At 46.3% G+C, this 20,299-nt stretch overlaps 1 protein-coding gene across 2 annotated transcripts in view; it reads right to left on the reverse strand.

Annotated features, from left to right (window-relative positions):
• The window catches only part of FBXL18 (F-box and leucine rich repeat protein 18), a 78,295-nt gene that overhangs the window by 55,584 nt on the left and 2,412 nt on the right, over window positions 1-20,299 (reverse strand). Inside the window, exons 3-5 of one of the 2 annotated variants that reach the window (XM_007436251.4) lie at window positions 18,338-19,887; window positions 16,897-17,115; window positions 2,997-5,548 (exon numbers count right to left, since the gene is read on the reverse strand). In XM_007436251.4, coding sequence (XP_007436313.1) covers window positions 5,392-5,548; window positions 16,897-17,115; window positions 18,338-19,887 — 1,926 coding nt within the window. In that variant the 3' untranslated portion in view covers window positions 2,997-5,391. Of the gene's footprint in view, window positions 1-2,996; window positions 5,549-16,896; window positions 17,116-18,337; window positions 19,888-20,299 lie in introns of those variants that run through there. The other variant, XM_088148012.1, reaches the window with a different exon arrangement.

The following is a 20,299-nucleotide window of genomic DNA, read 5'->3' on the forward strand; positions in this document are numbered from 1 at the left end:
CTAATTAGCAATGCTTAATTTAACAATCTCGGTTTGTAGAGATGGAAGAAAATAACCTTATGGAGGGTAGCTATTTTAAGGCAAAGGAGATTAGCTTAAATAAATAACTTAAAGGTGGCAGTGGAGTTTGCTGCTACAATATTAACATAGAAAAGCCACACTTGAATCTTTCAAAGATAAAAGATTTTAAAAACCCATACATTTAAAATCCTTTATCTACTTTCAGATCTAATTGTCTTAGGATTTCCATGGAGCTTAATGTGACTTTGGAAAAAAGCTGTCAGCCCATCGTGGGCTTTTTTGGCCAGGGAGCTGGCCTGCAAATATTCTCAACTGTTTCATTTTTCCTGTAATTTTCTCTCTTGAAAAAGAGGAGAAAATGGGTTGGAAAACTGGATGGGTGGGAAGCTGAAGAGAGATGATGGAAATCCTTAAAGCAGAGTTGAATCTTGATTTGGGTTGGGTTGGTTTTTTTAAAATTTCTGTTACTGATTTAAGATATTTTATTGAAGAGTTAGATCTTAGGGTTTTTAATTTCTGTTCTTGTATTTTATTCTGCTTTGCATTTTTTATTATTGAAAAAAAAATTTTTTTAAATAACAATAATCCAGCTGAGCAAAAGGCATGGTGGATGCAGATTCAGAAAATCCAAGGAGGTTCTTATTGGGATTCCAAAATGCTCTAGAAGCTGCTTTATATGCAGGTGGTCTCAGGTTCAGCCCTTGACATCTCCAAGCAGGGGTGGAAAACCAGCTGATGCCCTGGAGACTAGGCAACAGATGGGTTCATTAGCCCTTGTGGTTTGTAGACCATTCAAGTCATCCAACTGGTACTATTTGATGTGCTGGAAGAGGTACAACTCAGTGTTCAGCTGTTAATAAATGGTTGCCATTTTTCTCCCCCCACGTTTGCAGCAGAGGATTGCTGGATAAGCAAATATAGGAAGAGGTAACAGGGTCACTCTAACAGCAAATCAAGTCTTGAGAACAGTATGTGTGACGTCCAGCTTCAAACATGACCATTTTCTTCTGCCAGTGGCCTTTCTGAGAGATATGTGGCAGATGGATCCTTTGAGTCTTCTAGGAAGGGTGAAAAGACGGAGGCCCAGGTGGCCCTGGCTTTTAATGTCACTCAATGAATCAGTCAGGTGACCTCTTGGAGTCCCCACAGCTTGGTCGCAAGCAAGGTACCATTTTTGCAGCAGACTTGCTCATGTTTCCTTGGCCACTTTGCATCACTGGCCAAAAGGGTTAGATTAAGTAAAAACAGAGAGGAGATAAAGTTTTGCTGAATACCTAGATCTGTGCATTTAAACTTACTGGGTTGCATTTCTTCAGGGATAGGCTCCCTGGCAATTAAGTTCTCCGTTCTTCAAATTTCAAAAGCTCTTTGCAAGAAATCTGACTTTCCTAACTGCTTGCTGTCAGAGAAAAGGGTGCCTCAAAGAAGGTGGCTGAATTGGTCCTTATGGTCAGGCAGGACAGTCTTCCAGTTATTCACTCATTTTACAATACTTCTTTTTGGGGGAAACCTGGGGCCAAGTGATTTGTATGTGGTGATCTGCCTGGCAGACAGAGATCAGGGCAAATGTAAGAAAGTGCTTTAAAGGGGTTCGGGCCACTTGCTGGTTGCCATCACAATTCTGCTCAAGCAGCGTGGGTGACCAGAATCCTTTCATGTCAAAATGCTCAGAAATGATCATTGGATAACTGACCTTATATATTCATTTCCCACAATCAGCAGTGTTCAAAACTGGTTGCAAAATATGTAATATCAATACACAGGGATGAGGGATGGGAGAACCAACTGAGTGTATATTTATTTTTGCAACTGAGATGCAAATCAAAATCCACAGAATACATGATCAGATGATGCTAAACCACATGAGCAGCACTGGCTTTACTGAACACCACAGAGGAACAGAAGCCTGGTTGAAGTGTGTTCCCACTAGCCTTCCCATTCTGACGTTCCTCAGAAATCCCAAATACACGAGGAAGCTACTGGGTTGCAGAAAGCCTTGTTAGTTAAGAGGCAGCAGCATGAAATGGGAGAAGTCAAGATGGGAAACTTGACAGGGTCTTGGTTTCTGGAGCTCTGAGAATGCGTTTGAGGGCAGATGTTGCTCATGCTGCGCTTGATTGGTGGATTGGAGGACCCCTGAAGGTTCGACAGCTGGGCTGTCGATGTCACAGCCCATACGTGATTCAGCAGAGTGGCATCTGCTTCTTACCCCACCGAAGGCTTTTCCTTGTTCCACCAAATACTAGCAGGGACCTTGGACCACAGTGCTCAACTGTTCCAGATCTGGGCACGAGATCTGGCCACCCTGACATCCTGGAATGCAGGAGCCATTCTATTCAGGCTTCAGACTGGTTGAGTTGGGACAGATGGTCATCAGAACCTGAGGCTAGTCCACGTTCTGTAGTTCATAGCTGCCAAGTGGGTGCATTTGTTAAGCTCCCAACCCTGGACTGGAGGCAAAAGACCCCCCTATAACCTCTCATCCTCCGCTGTGGAAAGCCTGGTGCCTATGATTCAGGAGGTCATAAACAGCCATCGGTATTAATCGCTTCCTCCTCCTTCGTGAACCAGAGCGGTCATCTTTTACAACCATCCAGATCGCCTGCAACTACTGGTGACAAATTCCACCATTTCCCTTGGGCACTCTGGGAAAAACTGACAGGCTCAGACAGAATAAGGGGCAACCTGAGGGTCTTCCAATCCTTTGGGCAGGCTTAGTGGGGCATCAAAGCCATTCCTCCACCTGCCCTCTCTCGCCCCCAAAAGTGAGCCAGCTGGGGACACAGGAGTAGGAAAATAATGAGGAAATATGGTTTCGGAGCCAAGCCAAAGCCAGGAATGAAAGAGGAAAGGAATGTGCATGCCACCTCTGAATGCCTCTTTCCTCCCCCCCCCCCCCAAAAAGAGCAAGAGAACGCTGGCATCTTGCTTCTAACTCTGCCTGGCATTCCCATTCCCTTCTCAGCACTCCGAACATATGGCATCGTGCTTAACAACTCTCACCCCATCAATTGGGGACCATTAGGGTGGGTTCTTTTCCCAGAGTAAATGTTGCCGAATATAAATTGTAATTAACACCGATGCCAAAACGGCACTTAGAGAAAATAAGCACATTATTAACATCTGCTGAATCCTGCCTCGAGAGCATCAGTCGCCAAAACACTCCCTTGCATTAAGATGACTTGTGACAGAGGTGCTCACACAGCAAGGCTGGGGCGGGTGGGGGGGAGGAGAGAGTGATGTCTCTTTGGATCTTCCTTAGGACTGTGACTTCCCCCCTGTGCGCACGCTACGGGAGGGTGGAAGTTGTAGGCCAAAATATCTAGGGGAGACAGGTGGTACGGTTCAAAGCTAATTGCCAACTCTTGCGGCGTTCCCAAGCAGAGAACGTTTGGAGCACAGAAGATGGTGAGTTCTTACCTTGCGCATCCCAAAAGGAAAGGTGTAAAGTATGGGGTTGATGAAAACAGTCTTGCCAAAGAATCATTCAGGACAACAACCTATAGCAAGCTACCCGGTCCCCTGGCTTCATTCAACAGAAGGCATATTCCTGTACACACACTGGCCATGAAAGCACACACACGCGCACATGCACAGTCGTTTTTCAAAAAAGAATAGGATAGCAAAAATGTGTACAGAAGTGTTTATATACCATCTTGATAGGTAAATCCACTGTTAATCCACTTAACACTGAGATCAGTGTCACATTTGAATGCGCGCGCGCACACACACACACTGTTACAGATACCCAAGCTGGCTGCTGATGCCGAGCACAGAGCAGCCGAAGCGAGTCATGAGGGGTTGAAAAAAACAGGAAGGGAGAGGGGTGCTCTGGCACTCCCAGCCTTGACATCGCGCCATTCTTTGGAAAAGCAAACGCGTTTCTTAGATGTCCTCTCCAGCCTGCCTACGTGACACCCAGGACAACTGTCCAGCAAGGCTGTTTTGTCCTCCTGCAGAACGGGCACCATCTCCCAAAGGGAAACCCCAAACAAAAGATCCTCTAAAATCCAGCAAAAGCGAGAGGGCCCGAGGCCAGGAAGGGCAAAAGGGCATTCTTGGAGGGAAGCAGCTGGCTCCAAGTTAGCCCTGTGGCCACCGCTGAACCTTACCTGTCCCTCAAAGACACGCTGGGCAACAGTGGCATTTTGACAAGGACTAGAAACGAAAGGGTCGATCCAAGACAGTATCTCTAGCACCACAGAGACAGCCTGCTTTGAGAAAGCTCCCTTCAAAAGGACGTCTGATTTCAGGGGATAAAAAAGAGAGGGGATGGGTGTTCACTCTTTACAAGGGGCATTTGTCTTTTAAGTACCTGAATGTCATCTAGAGGAGGACTATAGGAGACGTGCTGGCCAGGTTCCACAATCTTCTTGTGCAAGCTAACTATGCTGAATCCCTCAGTGATGGACAGGTGCTGCTCTGTAAGATTACATTCTTGATTTTTAGGACAGCGACTGCTCTAAAGGTGGGATTTAGGCAAAAAGAATCCCTGAAGCATTGTACCCCTGCTAAAATCAAAAAATAGCTGGTCTGGGAAGAAGAGGCAGTGCTCGGAACAATAAGAGAAATCTAAGCCACCCCTCTGTGCATTTAATGTTCATGGGAGGGCTTCCTTCCACACATTCTGACCTCGACAACATTAACACTGCATCGGAACTCTGTCGCTGCTCCTAAATGCTTTTTTGACATTCGAAGCGTTTTCAGGAAAGAGGAAATGACTCTGGACCTCCAAGAAAGCTGAGGAAGAAAGGGTGCACGTGTCACGTTAGCATGCCTCAGCTATGCGACCGGAGGTAAGAGTTGGCTACAGAATTCCAAATTCACCTGGATCCCCAGACTGCAAGGCAGTTTAGACACGTCTTTGCCTTTGCAGCCATTTCTGGAGTGCCTTAAAAAGTGAAGCAAAGGATAACCCGGAAGCACAAGAAAGTAAAAAAGAAAAAGCAGGCGGCTTCCACAAACAAGGGACGGATGCGACTCGGAACAGGAGGGGAAGGGTACGCTCTTTCAAAGGAAATTCCTCTTACCTTTAATCACACCTCAAGTTAAACAAGAATTCAGACATTAAATAGCAAGGAAGTAACACTGAACCAGAAGTTCCAATTTCTAGTTGCCATCCATTCCCGTGTTCTGCAGGGACAAGGATGGGCTAGATTTTTTTTTTTAAAAAGATGGTGGTGGGGGTGGTGATGGCGATAGACATATTCATTTTTTTCAAGGGCAAATTTTGCCCAAATGGGATCCTTGGAACAGCACCAAAATTGAACAGCATTCCAACAATGGCCACGAGACTCAAAAAGCAGCGACTCTCAGCCAAGGAGAAGCAAGCTTGCCCACTGCTGGGTCCTAATCTGGTTGCTCTGCCCATCACCACCACAAGTTTGGTGGCTCCTCAGCCACTCGGCTTTTGAACAAGGTGATCTCATCCAGGTGCATCATGGGGACATCTCGTATGACCTCGGTTAGATCTTCATGCAGGAGAGGGAACACAACCACGTTCAGCGCAGGTCGGTCAGCCTGAAAACTAACCCAGAGACAAGAGGTATTAAGATCAGAGAGGAAGCCAGAATGGGGCTGTTGTAAGCATGCAAGCCGTGAGCTCAGACACTGAGCCCATCTGTAAACCCAGACAGCTCCAGTCCACATATCTGCAAGGAAGAGATGCTCCTGAACCTTCAAATCCTCCTTCTTTTACATAAACAGTAGATGGCTTTTCTGGCTACATAAAGTAGGATCCATCCTCTGAGAATGAGTTTGCTCAAAATACACAGCAAATCTTGGCCACACTGCATGCAAGGTAGTTGTCCTGGACCTCAGGTATGGTCTCTTCCATGCATTCTGGCTTAGGTTTGTTCTCTTTCTGAACCCATACCCCCAGATACTTCTTGTTCCTGGTCCCTTCCTTTATGCATTGCTTCCTTCCATAACTCTAGAATCTATTGCCCTAAATTTTCTGTCATGCAGTTAATTTTCCCTTATTTAAGAAAAAAGAAAGGGACTGCCATAAATTTCTCTCTCACACATGTATACACATGGCTCCAGCCCATGAGGGATGCATAATTAATGCAAGGAGAGAAGGCACTGCACCAAAATGTGGTTGTACGCACAGCAGCAAAAGAGAGGCTGCAGCAGTTAAATCCACCCACAATATTTATCTCGAGGAAACGTCCATGCAGGTGTGGGTGCACGTTTATATATTTTGAAGCTGGTGCACACAGAGATCTCAGGATAACGATGGCTAAGTAGGGAAGCAATAGGATATGGCAGAAAGGGGAAAAGAAGGTATGCCAAGACAGAAGCAATGTGGATGTGCTCACATACACGCAGAGTACTTCAAAATATTTGGTCCTGGATGCCAGTGGAGCAAATGTGGGTCTTTCAGCATGAGAAGGGAGCTTTAAGATTCAGGACATTTGTCACATGCTGGGCTCCAACGTGCTCACTTTCTCTCTGTGAGCCTCTCACTCAAGTGCTGTTCTTTCCAGATTGCTGAGAGCAGGATGCGCTCTCCTTCCCGTGGAATGAACACTAAAACGTGTGCAACTACACTGTGTAAAGGACTGGGCTCTGAAAGGGCCAAAGAGCGAGAGGATGGCAGGTCTGCTTGTCATTTAAAAACCGATTCTGAGTTTCTAGCCCTCTTGGCTGCTACACATCAAAGATAACAAGTAACCTTGTCCTACCAACAACGTCTGAATGATCCAGCCGGACTAGACGTCAGGAAATCATGAAAAATGGTCCGACTGCAGAGAAGCAGTAGAGACCCCCTCTAAACTTGGTTTCTTGGTTAGATTTATATCTCACTTTCCTCCAAGACCTCAAGGCAACATACATAGCACACCCTCATCCAGTTATTCTCCACAAAAACAATCCTGTGGGGTAGGTGGGCCTGATAGAGAGGGCGCCTGTCCAAAGGGCACCCAGGACTTTGTAGCCCTGGAACAGGATTTCCTAATAATGGAAACTTCCAGCTGTGTGGACTGACTCCAATTCTCAGCCATGGCCATGCAAACTGGGGGATTCTGGGAGTTGCAGTCCACCCATTTGGACGCTGCCAAGGCTGGGAAATGCAGGTCTGTGTTGTTGCGTCCCAACTAGCGGCACTTTTAAGAGGAGCTGGAGATTGCCTTCTACACAAAAATCACGGCCAGATGTTTAATCCCAGCTCTGTATTAATCGGAATTAAAGGTAGCCGATTGAATATATTTTCATAAATCAGCAAAAAGTTCACAGATTAATTGACAGGTTTATTTAATCAGGGAAACAGTGCCAAGGCAAAGTCTTTCCAACAATGTCTTCTTCCAACTGCTTCATCAACGAAATCAAAAAGGAAGTCGCTGCCAGTGCTAAGGGATAAGTGTCCACAAGCTTATTGCCCAAACCTGCAACTTCAGCCTCTCTGGCCATTGCCAAGTTGTTTCTGTAGCAGAACTTTCCAAGGAAGAAGGTGGGGAAATTCGAGTTGGCCAGGCTTTGGGGCACAGTTGCCCAGACTCAAGCCCAGGAAGGTGCTACCTGGAATAAGAGAAAGCTCTCTGTGGACACCGAAGTGGCCATTTCTCTTTCTGTTGGCTTGGCTACCCTGCCGTGCCCTGCAGTAAATTCATACCGAGCGAGTGCTTTGAAGTCCCAGAATATATGGCACTGGAGAAGTGCCAGCAAGAAACATCCTGCAGAGCCAAAGGGGAGCAGTTGGCAGGAGAGGGCAAGGATCAAAGCAAAGGAGCCAGAATAGTGCCACAAAGCCTCCAGGCTGGGTTTTGCTACAGCAAGCAGAAAACACCCTGGGAAGCTGTTTTCCAACATCTTCTGCAAATTAAGAAGTTATTTCAATAATTGGCCAATTAAGCCTAATTTATACTTAGGAAACACATTAATGGTTCAAGCCTCTTGCTTGGCCCTCCCCTCCTGCATCAAGCGGTGCATGACAAAAACAAGCCATGACAACAACGCTTTTGATGGGGAGGAAAGAGCTGGGGCTCCAGAGGACGAAGAAAGAAAGAGGGACCAGTGCACGCCCAGGGTCTCGTTCCCCTGCCACCCAAAACGCCTCCCTAGACCTCCTTCCACAGAAATACAATCTTTTCTTCCCGTGGCTGAGTGGGGGTTTTGCTGCTTTCAAATTTGGAAGTGGTTCTGTGTGCCCAGATTCAGTGTGAAATGGGTTTTTATTCTCCTACCTGCCTCTCCTTCCTCCAAGGAGGTGAAAGAAAAAAAACCACAGCATCTGTTCTTCCCCCACTTTGTACTTCATCTTCACAACTACCTGGAAGGAGAGCCAGGCTGAGATTCTGTATGGCCCAAAGTCATACACACAGATACACACACACACACACACACAGGTCCACAGCTGAGCATGTCACCACTCAGCACTCCAAGGGCTGTAACACCACACTGGGTTCTTTGCTGAGCTGAGGGTGCTATGGACCTCTGCCTCGGCATGATTGCATCTCAAGTTTATTTCCATAATCCTTATTATTCTGGCTATATACTGAGCACCGGAGAATGGTCTTGAGACTCTATCAGTTGCAGAACACTGGGAGGAAGGAGAGGCTTTTAAAAATCCACACCACTTCCTGCAAGAGCCTTGATTTCCAGATTGCAAACCAAAAGTCTCTCGGATGGAGAAAGAAGTGGATTCATACACTTGAATCACAGGTAAAGAGGTAATTTTTGCACAAGATTCGCCCTCCTCTCAATCAAAACACACAAGAAAACCATATTAAATGCATCTTCTAAATACTCCACAGGACTCATCTCCTTGTTTTTATCATTCCAGGTTTGATGAAACCTAAACCAAAGGAGAGGTAGGCAGGACCTGCTCACCCAGAGCAGAATCCAATTTCAACAAGTGCTTTAGCCCTCAAGTAACACACGCCAAGGAGGCAGCCCCGGCGTTTATTCTTAATTCACTCTGACAGGCTGATTCAAGGGTTCCAAGAGAGCAGGAAGCCAAACAGACAATGAACGCTGGAATGAGATCTTAAATGATTCACTACATTAAGCCCTCCGCCATCGGAGGTGGGGAGCCAAGCCAGGAGACATGCTTAGGCAAGCAAAGTAGGCTTGACAGTTCATGTGCCAACAACAGGCGCATCGCAAACCGTAACTGAGAATGGCAGAGCTTTTTCAAGGTCAAGAAAAGGAGGACGAGGGGAAGATGGGACACGCTCCAGGGGGAAAAAGGTTCACTGCTTTCGAGACAAATGCCAACCCAAGGCCTAATACTTTTCCTTGCAGGGTGCACTAACCACTCTCTGGAGCCGTGCAACTTTAACCTGTGGCCCTGAGTAAAATTGCTTACTTCAGATGTGCATAACCTGTGGACCTGCCAGACTTCTGCAAAATTAGAACTCTGTACAGCTCTAACCACGGCCAACGGCAGAAGATGCCCCATTGTCTCTTTGGGCGTGGAATCCATTCAATCTAGAATGCTGAGGCTCCTGGATGTTATAACTCCCCCTCCCCAAAAGAATCACATTGCAAAGGCTGCTAAAGAAAGTAGTTCTCATTCATCTTTCCCCCAGGCCCATTAAACACACACACAAAACAGGCACGCAAAACATTTAGAACTTGAATTGTTTTTCATTTATCTGCTTTTAAACAGGAGGGATTTTATTTTATTTCGTTGTTTATATATCGCGGGTCAGAGGCTTTGGTTGGATTGTTATGGAAGAGAGGAGGAGGCAGGCAGTTACCATTAAAGAAATCTGTTCCCATCACCCACCCCACGGACCACCAATTGCCACGAGGAAAGGATCCTAGAAACGGCTTGGTCTTTAAATAGCATGTCCTGTGTTTCTCCTTGCAATCGGTTATATTGCTTGAGGGTTGCAATTCTCCCCAGGGTGGCTGTACATAAGTGTAATAAATAAAATAATAAATAACCATCAGGAAAGATAATCTTACACCGTACTGGGACAAAGAAAGGCATCTTCCAAAAGTCCTACACCTACAAGGGCACAGAAGTTTAAAAAGAAAGATGCACACCCAAGAAAATAAGCACAGAGACCAACGTGCTTCCTTTTCCAACAAGAAATAGTAAGGAAGAGGACTTGTCTCGCATGCACCTGCTCAGGAACTAGCAGGAAAAAAATGGATGAGTCTAAAACTGGTCCTATTCCCAATCTCCCTTAGGTTCTGCAGGCAGCAAAGTTCAGCATTAATATCTGGACACCACAGCCTTAGTGCTGCTTGTCCCCAGAGACATGAGTCATACCTGTGACCCAGAATTTGAGGCTGAACCCCAAGGATTAAAAACATGAGGTTATGAGGGTCTCCCTAGAAAGAGGCTGTCAAACAAGAGAGAGGCCATTTCAGAGAAGAGGGGGTTGGTGATGATTAATGAACTGGAGGAACTAGCTTTGAGTAGAAGGGGAAAAAACAAAGAGCAGAATTAAATATTTAAGCTTGACTAAACAACAGTTAAAGGGAGTGGACAGGGGCGGGTAGGGGAAGAAGGAAGATAAATATTTCAAGGGTGTGATCACTGCCATGGGCATGTATATGTGTGTGGAGGGGGAGGCAACTGGAGGAATTGTTTAGGACAACTGAAGGAGTTAGAATGGAGGAACTCTGAGAAGTGATAAGGAAAAGTTTCTCCAATATGTATCAACTGATTATGTGCCATTAAGTCATTGTCAAGTCTTAGCAACCACACAGATATTCTCCATGATGATCTGTCCTTACCCTGGTCCTTCAGCACTTTCAACGGTGCGCTCATTGCCACTGTAACTGAATCCTTCCACCTTGCTGGTCATCCTCTTCTTCTCTTTCCTTCCACCTTTCCCACCACCAGAGCCTTCCCCAGAAAGCTAAGTCTTGGCATAATTTGAGCCTGGTCATTCGTGCATTGAATGAGAACTCTGGGTTGATTTGTTCAATGATCCATTTGTTGGTTTTCTTGGCTACCCACAGTATTTTCAGGAGTCTTCTCCAACACCAAAGTTCAAAAGCATGAATATTCTTTCCATCTTGCTTCTTCAGAGTCCAACGTTTGCTTCCATAGAGTAGCACAGGGAATACCATGGCTGATCTTTGTAGGTACAGTATAGACACATCACAACATTCGACTATCTTTTCCAAGGCCTTCATAGCTGCTCTTCTGAAAGGTGTGGTAGAAAATACTACCTTATGGAACTGGAAATATCTTGCATCTGAAGGTTTTCTTGGCTCATTGAGTGATGGAGAAAATACATCACCAGAAAGGCTGTTTTACTTACCCTTTATTCATACTGTTTTGGAATCAAGCCCAGGCACAAAATGCAAATCTTGTTCTCAAAGGCTATCAAGACATCTTAGAGGCATAGCACATAGAGAAGACTACACAGCAAGGCTGTGCTGGCCATTGGTAGAACTTATTTCCAAGGATTGGACTAGCACCAGCTAATGTCTCTCTCTCTCTGACAAGAATGGCTCTGAAACTTTTCCTTCCTTTGGCAGAAGCATATGAATTATATGCACTGTAGGCAAAAGATTCTGGGTTCAATCCCCAGCATCTCCAAGTAAAGTTGGGAGAGTCACCATCATATACAGAAGCTTCCTATGGTCAGCTGAGGAATTTGCCTGTGGAAGGAGAGGCACTTTCTTAACTTAATGGATTGATTCTCCAGTCTTTGGCCCTGAAGGAGCCAAAGCAGGAGTTTAATTGTGAGGCAGTGACTGAGAAGGGTCTGGAAAGCAGGACATGTAGGCCTTAAACCTAAGGAAGAAACGCCCAATCTCATCCTTGACACCAAAAATATCCTTTAATATGCTAAGCTCTATTTCAAAGATATGTGAGTGGACGAGATGCACCAAATCTGAGGTCAGGAGAGTCACAAAGGTGTCTCCATTAATGCACGAAGGCTGTGCCAAAAGGAGAGCTGTAGGCAAGCTGACCCAACAACCTCCCTTGGAGCTTCCTTGAACAATGCCTGCCAGGAAGGCTCTGTGCCTTGCCTAAGGCAAAAATGGAAAGGGCGAGAGGCTGAGGTCCATTCTCAGAACGGAGAGTAGATGGGTGAGAGAACAATCAACTGAATTCTTTGGTGGTGGGGGAGACTCAAGAAAGGGGGCATAAGTCAAGATACTAATCCCTGGAAAAGGTTTCTCTCTGGTTGGGACTCCCAGTTCATTCAGACAATACTGTGATGATGGCAGTGAAGAGAGTAAACCGTGACTGCACAGCTAAACGTATGCCTCAAATAGGAAACATGAGCCACTACTCCACACTATATATATTTCCTGGGTTACAAATGGTCTGAGTTAGCAACAGACAAATGCTGCTCATTTGAATCAAGGGCTGGCCTGCAATCATCCTTCCACCTAATGTTCTGGCTTCTTTCCTGCCTAAGAAGGTTTTTAAATGTTTGGTTGAAATCCCAGTGCAAGCTCTGGAATCTGCTTCCCTGCGTGGTTGCACACATTTGATTCCTGAGATTTTATTATGGAGAAAAAGCAAGTTTCTCATAGTTCTAAGGATGTATTTGAAAAAAAAAACAAAAAACCTGTATCTGCTTCTTTAAGATCCGCTCAGACCTGGCTCCCCTTTTTACTGAAGCTAAGTAAGAAAGATAAGATTGTGAAATCAAGCCATCGGTGCAGTTTATTCAGCTTCTGCCTTCTTCTGCAGAAAGTCAGCATCTGATACACTAGAACTTAACATTTTCAAACATCGTTTGGCAGCCAGCTCCTACCTGATTACCATGGTATCACCTGCCTTTTCACACCCACACACTCACAGAGAGCTAATTTCTTTATGCAAAACTGGGTTCGCTGCTCAAAGTCCTCTCATTCGCCGCCCTTGAAAAGACTAGCGTCTCAGGAGCAATACAAATGCTGCCACCTGATAACAAGGGATGGTGGGGGAGAAAGAGAGATGCATCGCAAGGGTCCAGAAGGAGCCTTGGCAACGAAAACATTTCTTTTAAGGTTGCCCTCTTTTCCCCAGCTCCCTCGGTAATGAGCAGAAGGCTGCTTTCTTGAAGCGTTTGCAACTAGCGATAGATCAGTCACTGGAATTCTTTGCTCGGGTGTTGCTTCTGCAGTGGGGGGGAGGGGGGAAGGACCCAAGGTGATAACAACTTTTCCTGCAGAATGGGAGGGGGCAGGATTTGTACATTATGGGGACGTTTTAATGAGAAACCACAGCTCCACCTAGGGGAGGCTCAAGACAGCCTGGTTCCTATGAGGAAGAAGATTCAGGATGAAGCTACAGGTATGGCGTGGAACAGAAGAGCAGGACAGGATGTCACCTGCATGGAGATGCAACAGGTAGGGATCTGTGATTAGGGATTTCATTCAAGAAAAACACGAGAGCCCTTTCAAATCAGAATAAAGGCTCAATATTTAAGGGAAGGAAGCAAATAAAGCCCCTCCTGGTATCTAGTGGTGTGCTGAAAACCGTGACTTGCTTCATATATGACGGTTGATTTTAAACATGGTTTGATGAAGCAGCTACAATTAGAGGGATTCACATGGATCATTAAGCCAGGGGACTCCCAACCTACGGTTTGTGGAAGTAAGAAGCAGCAATGCAATATTGCATTATCCCGTGCACCTTTTATGCATGTGTTACTCATAATGTAATCTGCTTCGCAAACATCTTTGTGGAAATAAACTTTCGATGAACTGAAATAACACAGTGCCAAATGTAAGGGCACATTTAGTTGTTAGAATACCACCCATGGACGAATTAAATATGTTGAGAACACCTTATCTGTGTGGGTGACTGCAAAAGCTTTGACAATAACGTTGTTGGGTAGTCATCTGCATAAAGGCCCACCATAAACCAAGATTTACCAAGCACAGTGACCAGTGATTTGCAAAACGCTAGAACCAAAGTGCATTGCAGTTCAGCACCTTGAGTGAACCCCATCAAAAGTACAGGGACAAAGTCTACAACACAGCATGCAAAAAATTCCGGGTTCAATCCAAAGAACGTGCAGCAGATAAAGAGACTCTTCTCAGGTTGGTTCACACATTACACTAGGCCATAATGTGGTTGGGTTGACCTTGGCTTAGCATGATATGTGACCCTTATCGTTGTCATGAACTTCTGTTTAGCTGACGCCAGACAAAATTCTGGGTTAGATGGACTGACAGGGCTGGCTGGGGAATTCTGGGAGTTGAAGTCCACACATCTTCAAGCTGCCAAGGTTGAGAAATACTGGTTTCATGGTTAAGATGGCATCAGGGAGATCCAGATTCAAATCTCCTCCCTGAACAGAAGCTCACTGGGTGGCTGAGCCAATCACTGGCTCTCTGTCCAACCTTGCAGGGTTGTTATTGTGGGAAGAAATGCAAGGAAGGAGCGCTATGCACATTGCCTTGAACGAAAGGTGGTACATAAATCAGTGTTTCTCAACCTCAGCAACTTTAAGACGTGTGGACTTCAACTCCCAGAATTCCCCCAGTGGCTGAGGCTGAGAAAGACTGATATAAATCAAACAAACAATCAATCAAAGAGCCTGTATTAACCTGCGCCATGTCCAGGTAAGGCTGTGAAAGACCCTAGCAGAAACCCCTGAAGACCACTGTCAGGTAGCATCAGCACAACTAAGTAGATGAATCAACGGCTAGCAAAAGACAGATTCTCATGTGCCTGGCTATTGAATACAGCCATCGTGACTAGTAGTCCTTGACAGGCTCTTCCTAATCTCCCTTTTTACACCACCTAAATTAACAGCCACACAAAAGACCCACAGGAAGGCTCACCTCCTGGAGAGGTTTTCATTAACAGGAAACTCAAGCCCCTCACCCTCCTTGCAGAGAAAGTGGAAAAACCACATTCTACGCTATTCTCCTCTGTGCTTTTAAAACATGAAGCAGAAGATGGTTCAGAGTGCTGTTTAAGAAACAGAGGATAAGCCACCGTGAATGTTATTTCTGGCAGAAATGCTGCCTACAGTATATACCATATTGTTCCAGCTGTCATCTGTCACCCCATTTAAGCTCTTAGCCGCATGCAGTTTTTTGTTCCAAAGAGCTACCAGGAAAAAAAAAAGCTTAAATACAAGCCCGGTCGACTGAATTCTCTCCCCTATGTAATGATGACAGCCAGCACAGACAGCTTTCAAAATCTAGGAGACACAGGAGGCTGGATAGGTGATTTTGAGCCATCACAATTAGCTTAGTCCACCTCAAAGGGATACTTTAAGGCTAAAAGAGACATCATCTTGAAGGACAAGCAGCTATAAGTATAAACCTTTATCAATGGCTGCAGTCTTTGCTCAGCTATGGGAGACAAACACCCTTATGTTCTACAAGTGAGAAAGTAGAAAGGACACCCGCTGGCTGCAACTGGAGAATACAACTCCAGATTAATTGACGAGTCTGATCTAACCGAGATCTTATTAATGTTTAATATTACCATAATAGGACAAAGCAAAGGGAAACAGAGAAGCGTCAAAAGCAAAAAAGAGTGTGTTATATTGTTCACAGTTTGCATTGATGTTATAATTTTTTAAGTGATGGGAACTGAGTACAAAGGCAAGCCTAAATAACATGGAAGAGAACAACTGCAAACCTGGTGGCTGCAGAGAGCTTTACCCAACACAGGAAGGGTATTAAAGTTTAGATCAGTGCTGTTATGAGACATTGGGCAGGTGAAGAATGAATAATAGACAATTTCTGACTCTTCTGGGGAGAAAAGACCCCTGAAGATGAATTCAGTTAAGGCGCAGAAGAAAAGTCTGTTTAGAGAGAAGTCACTGACATCATGGGAGTTGTTTATGGTCCTCGTCATCCTGGCAGGCTACCCAGTTGCTGCAATGCCAAGAGCAACAACGGTGCTGAGAAAGTTCAGGAGAAAGAGAGAAGGAATATTTCCCCTAAAACTCACGGAGACATCCTGGAGTTCATCATCAGATGCTATCAACACGTTCCACGCTGATGCAGCATTTCCCTGAACATTCACGGCACTCCACAAATGCTACCAAAAGAACCCTGACGACAATCCTGTCAGCTGAGCCAGTGCAACGGCCAGCCGAGACAGACTGAGACCCACAACTTTGTACTGCTACACACATGCATCCGGAACCCCACGTAAATGTGACAGCACGGGGGAAAGAGACAGTTATTTACTCCATCTTGTGAGCTACACAGATAGTGAGATGCTCTACATTTCATCATACAAATCTAAGTCTGCGTTAGTGCTGGTCTGAATTAGACCTCAAAGTTGCTACTGTTAAACAGCTAGGAGTAGAGAGCCATTCTGACCAACTGTAAGTTCCCAGAGAACCATCAGAGTTCTAGATCTCTGTCCTGCTCACCCACTGAGAGAGGCTTAGTGTAGTAGAAACAATGGAGGAACAATTCATTCTCAATCAAGTGAAGTCACATCGTGTTGGTGTTGGCACCTCTTTTTCCTGTACAGCTAGTCCTTGCTTTAACCACTTGTTCAGCGACCATTTGAAGTTATGACGGCACTGAACAAGCAGGACTTATGACTGGTCCTCGAAGTTCTGGCTGTCACAGCACTCCCATGGTCATGTTATTGCCATTTGCAATCTTCCCTGCTGGCTTCCGACAAGCAAAGTCAATGGGAAGCCAGCAGGAAGTCGGAAGCTGTGGTCACACAAGGTTCTCGCTTAATGATCTGCATAGTCCTCACTTAACGACAGCAACCAGGACTGCCAGAACTGCCATTACTAAGCAGCGCAGCCATGTGGTTTTTCGACTTATGACCACATCACTTAACGACAGCATTCCCAGTCCCAATTAGCATTGTTAAGTGAGGATTACCTGTACTCCAAATCCTACCATTGTAGCCAAGGAGGGAAATACATGGTAATCATGATGTTTGTCCTTCAAAAAACACTGTCCAGATTAATAACACAAAAGGAAGAAGAGAAGGGAGAATCTGATCTGATTTCCCTCTCCTGCACTCACCTCCGTATCAGGGACTGCTGCAGGCTTTTGCAAACTGTGAGCGATTCCCCCATGAACATGTGGCACATGATCACCTCACGGCAGGCAGTCATGAACGACATCACAGCATCGGACTGCAGTGTCCCACTCCGGGAGATGATGCAAAGACGCTGCAGGGAGGAACAGCAGCTCAAGGCGTGGAAGAACTGAGCATTGGCATGGAAATAGGGCTGCTCAAGCCTGCAAAGAAAAAGAAGGGTCAGTTGGACAGAGCTTGGTCAGTTCTTTAAAGACACTAAGAAGTGGCAACCTGAAGGGGAGGGAAGATGGGCAGGTGGATCAGGGTGGCTTTCAGCAGAGAGAAAGGTGGCACCAAATCTCTAAGACAATCCTTTCTGGTTGCAACTCAAATAACTAACGTTATCTTTTGGTTTAGAGTTTATTAAATGCATGGATTGAACCTTCCACCTACCATTCTCTTAAGGTGGTATTTCTCAACCTTGGCCGCTTGAAGATGTGTGGATGGGGGATTCTGGGAGTTGAAGTCCATACATCTTCAAGCAGCCAAGGTTGAGAAACACTGCTCTAGGGCAATGTTCAGTTAAGAAGAATCAAGTAGACCTTACTAAACCCTAGGAGAGCAAAACACATACAGTAAAAAAGAGGGATCAGCATTATAAACATCATGAAGCAGCTGGGAATTTGGGGACCTGTAATCCAACACATTGGGGGGGGCATCTGTTTAGGGGAACATTGCAGCCACATATCTTTGACAACAGAGCAGGGCTGACAAGTTACAGCTTGCAATTTGCCACTCAGTCCACCAGATGACACTGTTGCTTTACCATCTTCTGAAGATTTTTATTTTTTATTTATTTATTTATATATCAAATTTGTCACCGCCCATCTCATGGAACGACTCTGGGCAGTTTACAACACAGTTAAAATCAATTAAAATTACAAAATTTCGATAGTAAATAGAAAATGAATAGATCCAAGAATAATTGGCAGTCACTCAGGGAGAGTCCTGACAGTTTCCCTTTCTAACTCTTCCCTTAGCAGCAAGAAAAAAGATTATACAGGTGAATCAGACAGAGAAATCAGCCATGATTCCCAGATGGTGACATCAAACTCACTGCCCTGTTTTGCATGGGAACAGGCCCATCTTCCTCAATAAGGAACAGAGTCCTCTAGATACCTTAACAATGACAAGCTCTTAAGGGCTTTCTGCATAATGGGCCATGCCTATTTAACCTCAAAGGGTAAACGGGAAAGGGACCGGTGGAAGACATCTGGGGAAGGTGACTCGAAGGAGGTCGTGGAGCAGGAAACACCCTTCTCCTCTCCCAAGATGTCATGGAACGACATAGAAGGACCCCAGACTCCTCTTTGTCTTTCCGGGTGCTGCCCGCCGTTCCCCAAAACAGGAAAAGCAAAGGAAAAAGCTGCTGGGTGCCCTCACCTGAGGTCTTGCAAACATCGGCAGTGCTGCAGCATGTCCACCAGGGCTGACACATACATCACTTTCCCCATCAGGCCCAGGTTGGCCAACGAGAGAGCCCGGAGGCGCTGGCACTGCACCCCAATGTTAATTAGCCCAGAGCCCGTGAGAATATTGGGCAACTGAGCCAAAGTAAGGCTCTGCAGGAATGCCAGCTGGCCGATGGCAGCTACTTCAGCATCCCCGACATGCTGGGCCCTGCTGCAGGGGGGCAGTGAGTTCCGAATGGCCGGCTCGTTCCGCGGCATGGCCGAGGAGAAGCTGGAGCCGATCAGTTCCAACCTTTCCAGAAACGGGAGGTTTTCCAGGAGAGTCCAAAAGACAGAGGACTGAGGCCTGGCATTGCTCTGCTCTGAACAGTTCCTGGGATATGTCTGCACCCCAATCCGGACCTTCTTCCCGAAACCTTGAGTGACCGTGTGAGCCACCGGCTGAACAGAAGGCTTGTCGACAGTCACTGTGGCAATGTCAGCGACAGCGCAAACCGGCAAAGCCAGAGAGAGGAGGCCTTTCAGCTGAGCAAGGACTTGGCACAAATGTTTCCCCAAGCCTTCGGAGCTGTGATGGTGGGCAGCGGAGAGGTTCAGATGCTTCAGGTTACAGCAGGCGGTGACGAGGGCTTCCACGATGCTGCTGTCGATGTCATCTTCCGCTTTCCGCAACAAGGAATCAGGGGACAGGCAGTGGACACAGCCGCTCAGGTTCAGGCTGACCAAACTGCGGAGGTCTTTGCCGCTATTAAGGACCCTCTGGACAAGCTGCCCCCCGGACAAACTGCAGCGGCTGAAGCTGAAATAAAAAGGGTTGCTGAACTTCAAGTGCTGCAAGAGGCTGGAACCATTCATCCAGGATCGAGGGAGCTGCAGGGCGTCCAAAGTCACATTCCTGGCCATGGAATCCAAGAGGTTTTTAACAGCACAGCTCTGGGCAAAGCCCCCAGGGGCAGAGATGAGGAAGGCATGCAGCTTCTCAGGTGTCCGATCGCTCAGCACTGCCAAGTACAGCCTCACAACTTCCTGGTTGACTGGGCCAGGAGCCAGCCGAGCATAAAAGACTCGAAGGTTCTGGTAATGGGGTACATTGCTCTCCCCCACCATTAGCTGTCCGGAGATTATTAAACCCTCCCGCGATCGATCGAGGATCTCAAAGTACAACAGTAGCTTCTCAAGACTAGTGCAGCAGGGCACCACGCCGTAGGATGGTGTGTAGAGGGTCTGCTTGAGCTCCAGCACGCGGCTCAGGGTGGCTTTGCATTCGCTGCTCAAGTGGGAGGCGTCAAACCCCGGGTTCACGTCGATGGCCAGCGAGCGAAGGTGCTGCAAGGCAGAGAGCATCTTTGAAAGGCGAAGAGAGGTGAGGTGGCAGCCGGATAAGTTCAGCTTCACCAGGTTCTTGCAGCGGGTCACTTGATCGACAGTCGAGCCAGGCAACCAGTAGCAGCCAGTCAAGTTCAGCTCATGGATCTCTTTTCCAATCTCCTTCATCAGCTGCTTCACCTTGTCTTTGTCCACCTGCACGGAAACAACCAGCAAGAAGAACTTTAGGAGTTCCAAGGATCTCAGTTATGCCAGGCCTAGTTTTAGTTATGAAACTTAGGACAAGTCACACTTGCCTGTTCAGGGCTTGAAGACTGTAACGCCAAACTTTATAAGTCCTACAGAAACTATATGGAAGGGCATGGAAACACCTTAATCGTCCCTACCCAGAGGCCATCTGTGATGTCAGAGCACGGTTTCTCAACCTTGGCAACTTGAAGACATGTGGACTTCAACTCCCACAATTCCCCAGCCAACATATGCTGGCATATGTGGGAGCTGAAGTCCACACATCTTCAAGTTGCCAACGTTGAGAAACCTTGTGTTAGAGGCCTCTGGAAATCTCTCCAATGCAAACAAGAAGGGCTGTAGGCCTGCTAGCTGCGCT

Source organism: Python bivittatus, unplaced genomic scaffold (genome assembly GCF_059951505.1).
Source record: "Python bivittatus isolate LINGU-HERP-01145 unplaced genomic scaffold, Pbiv_v1 ctg000560_np1212, whole genome shotgun sequence".
NCBI classification, from domain to species: Eukaryota; Metazoa; Chordata; class Lepidosauria; order Squamata; family Pythonidae; genus Python; species Python bivittatus.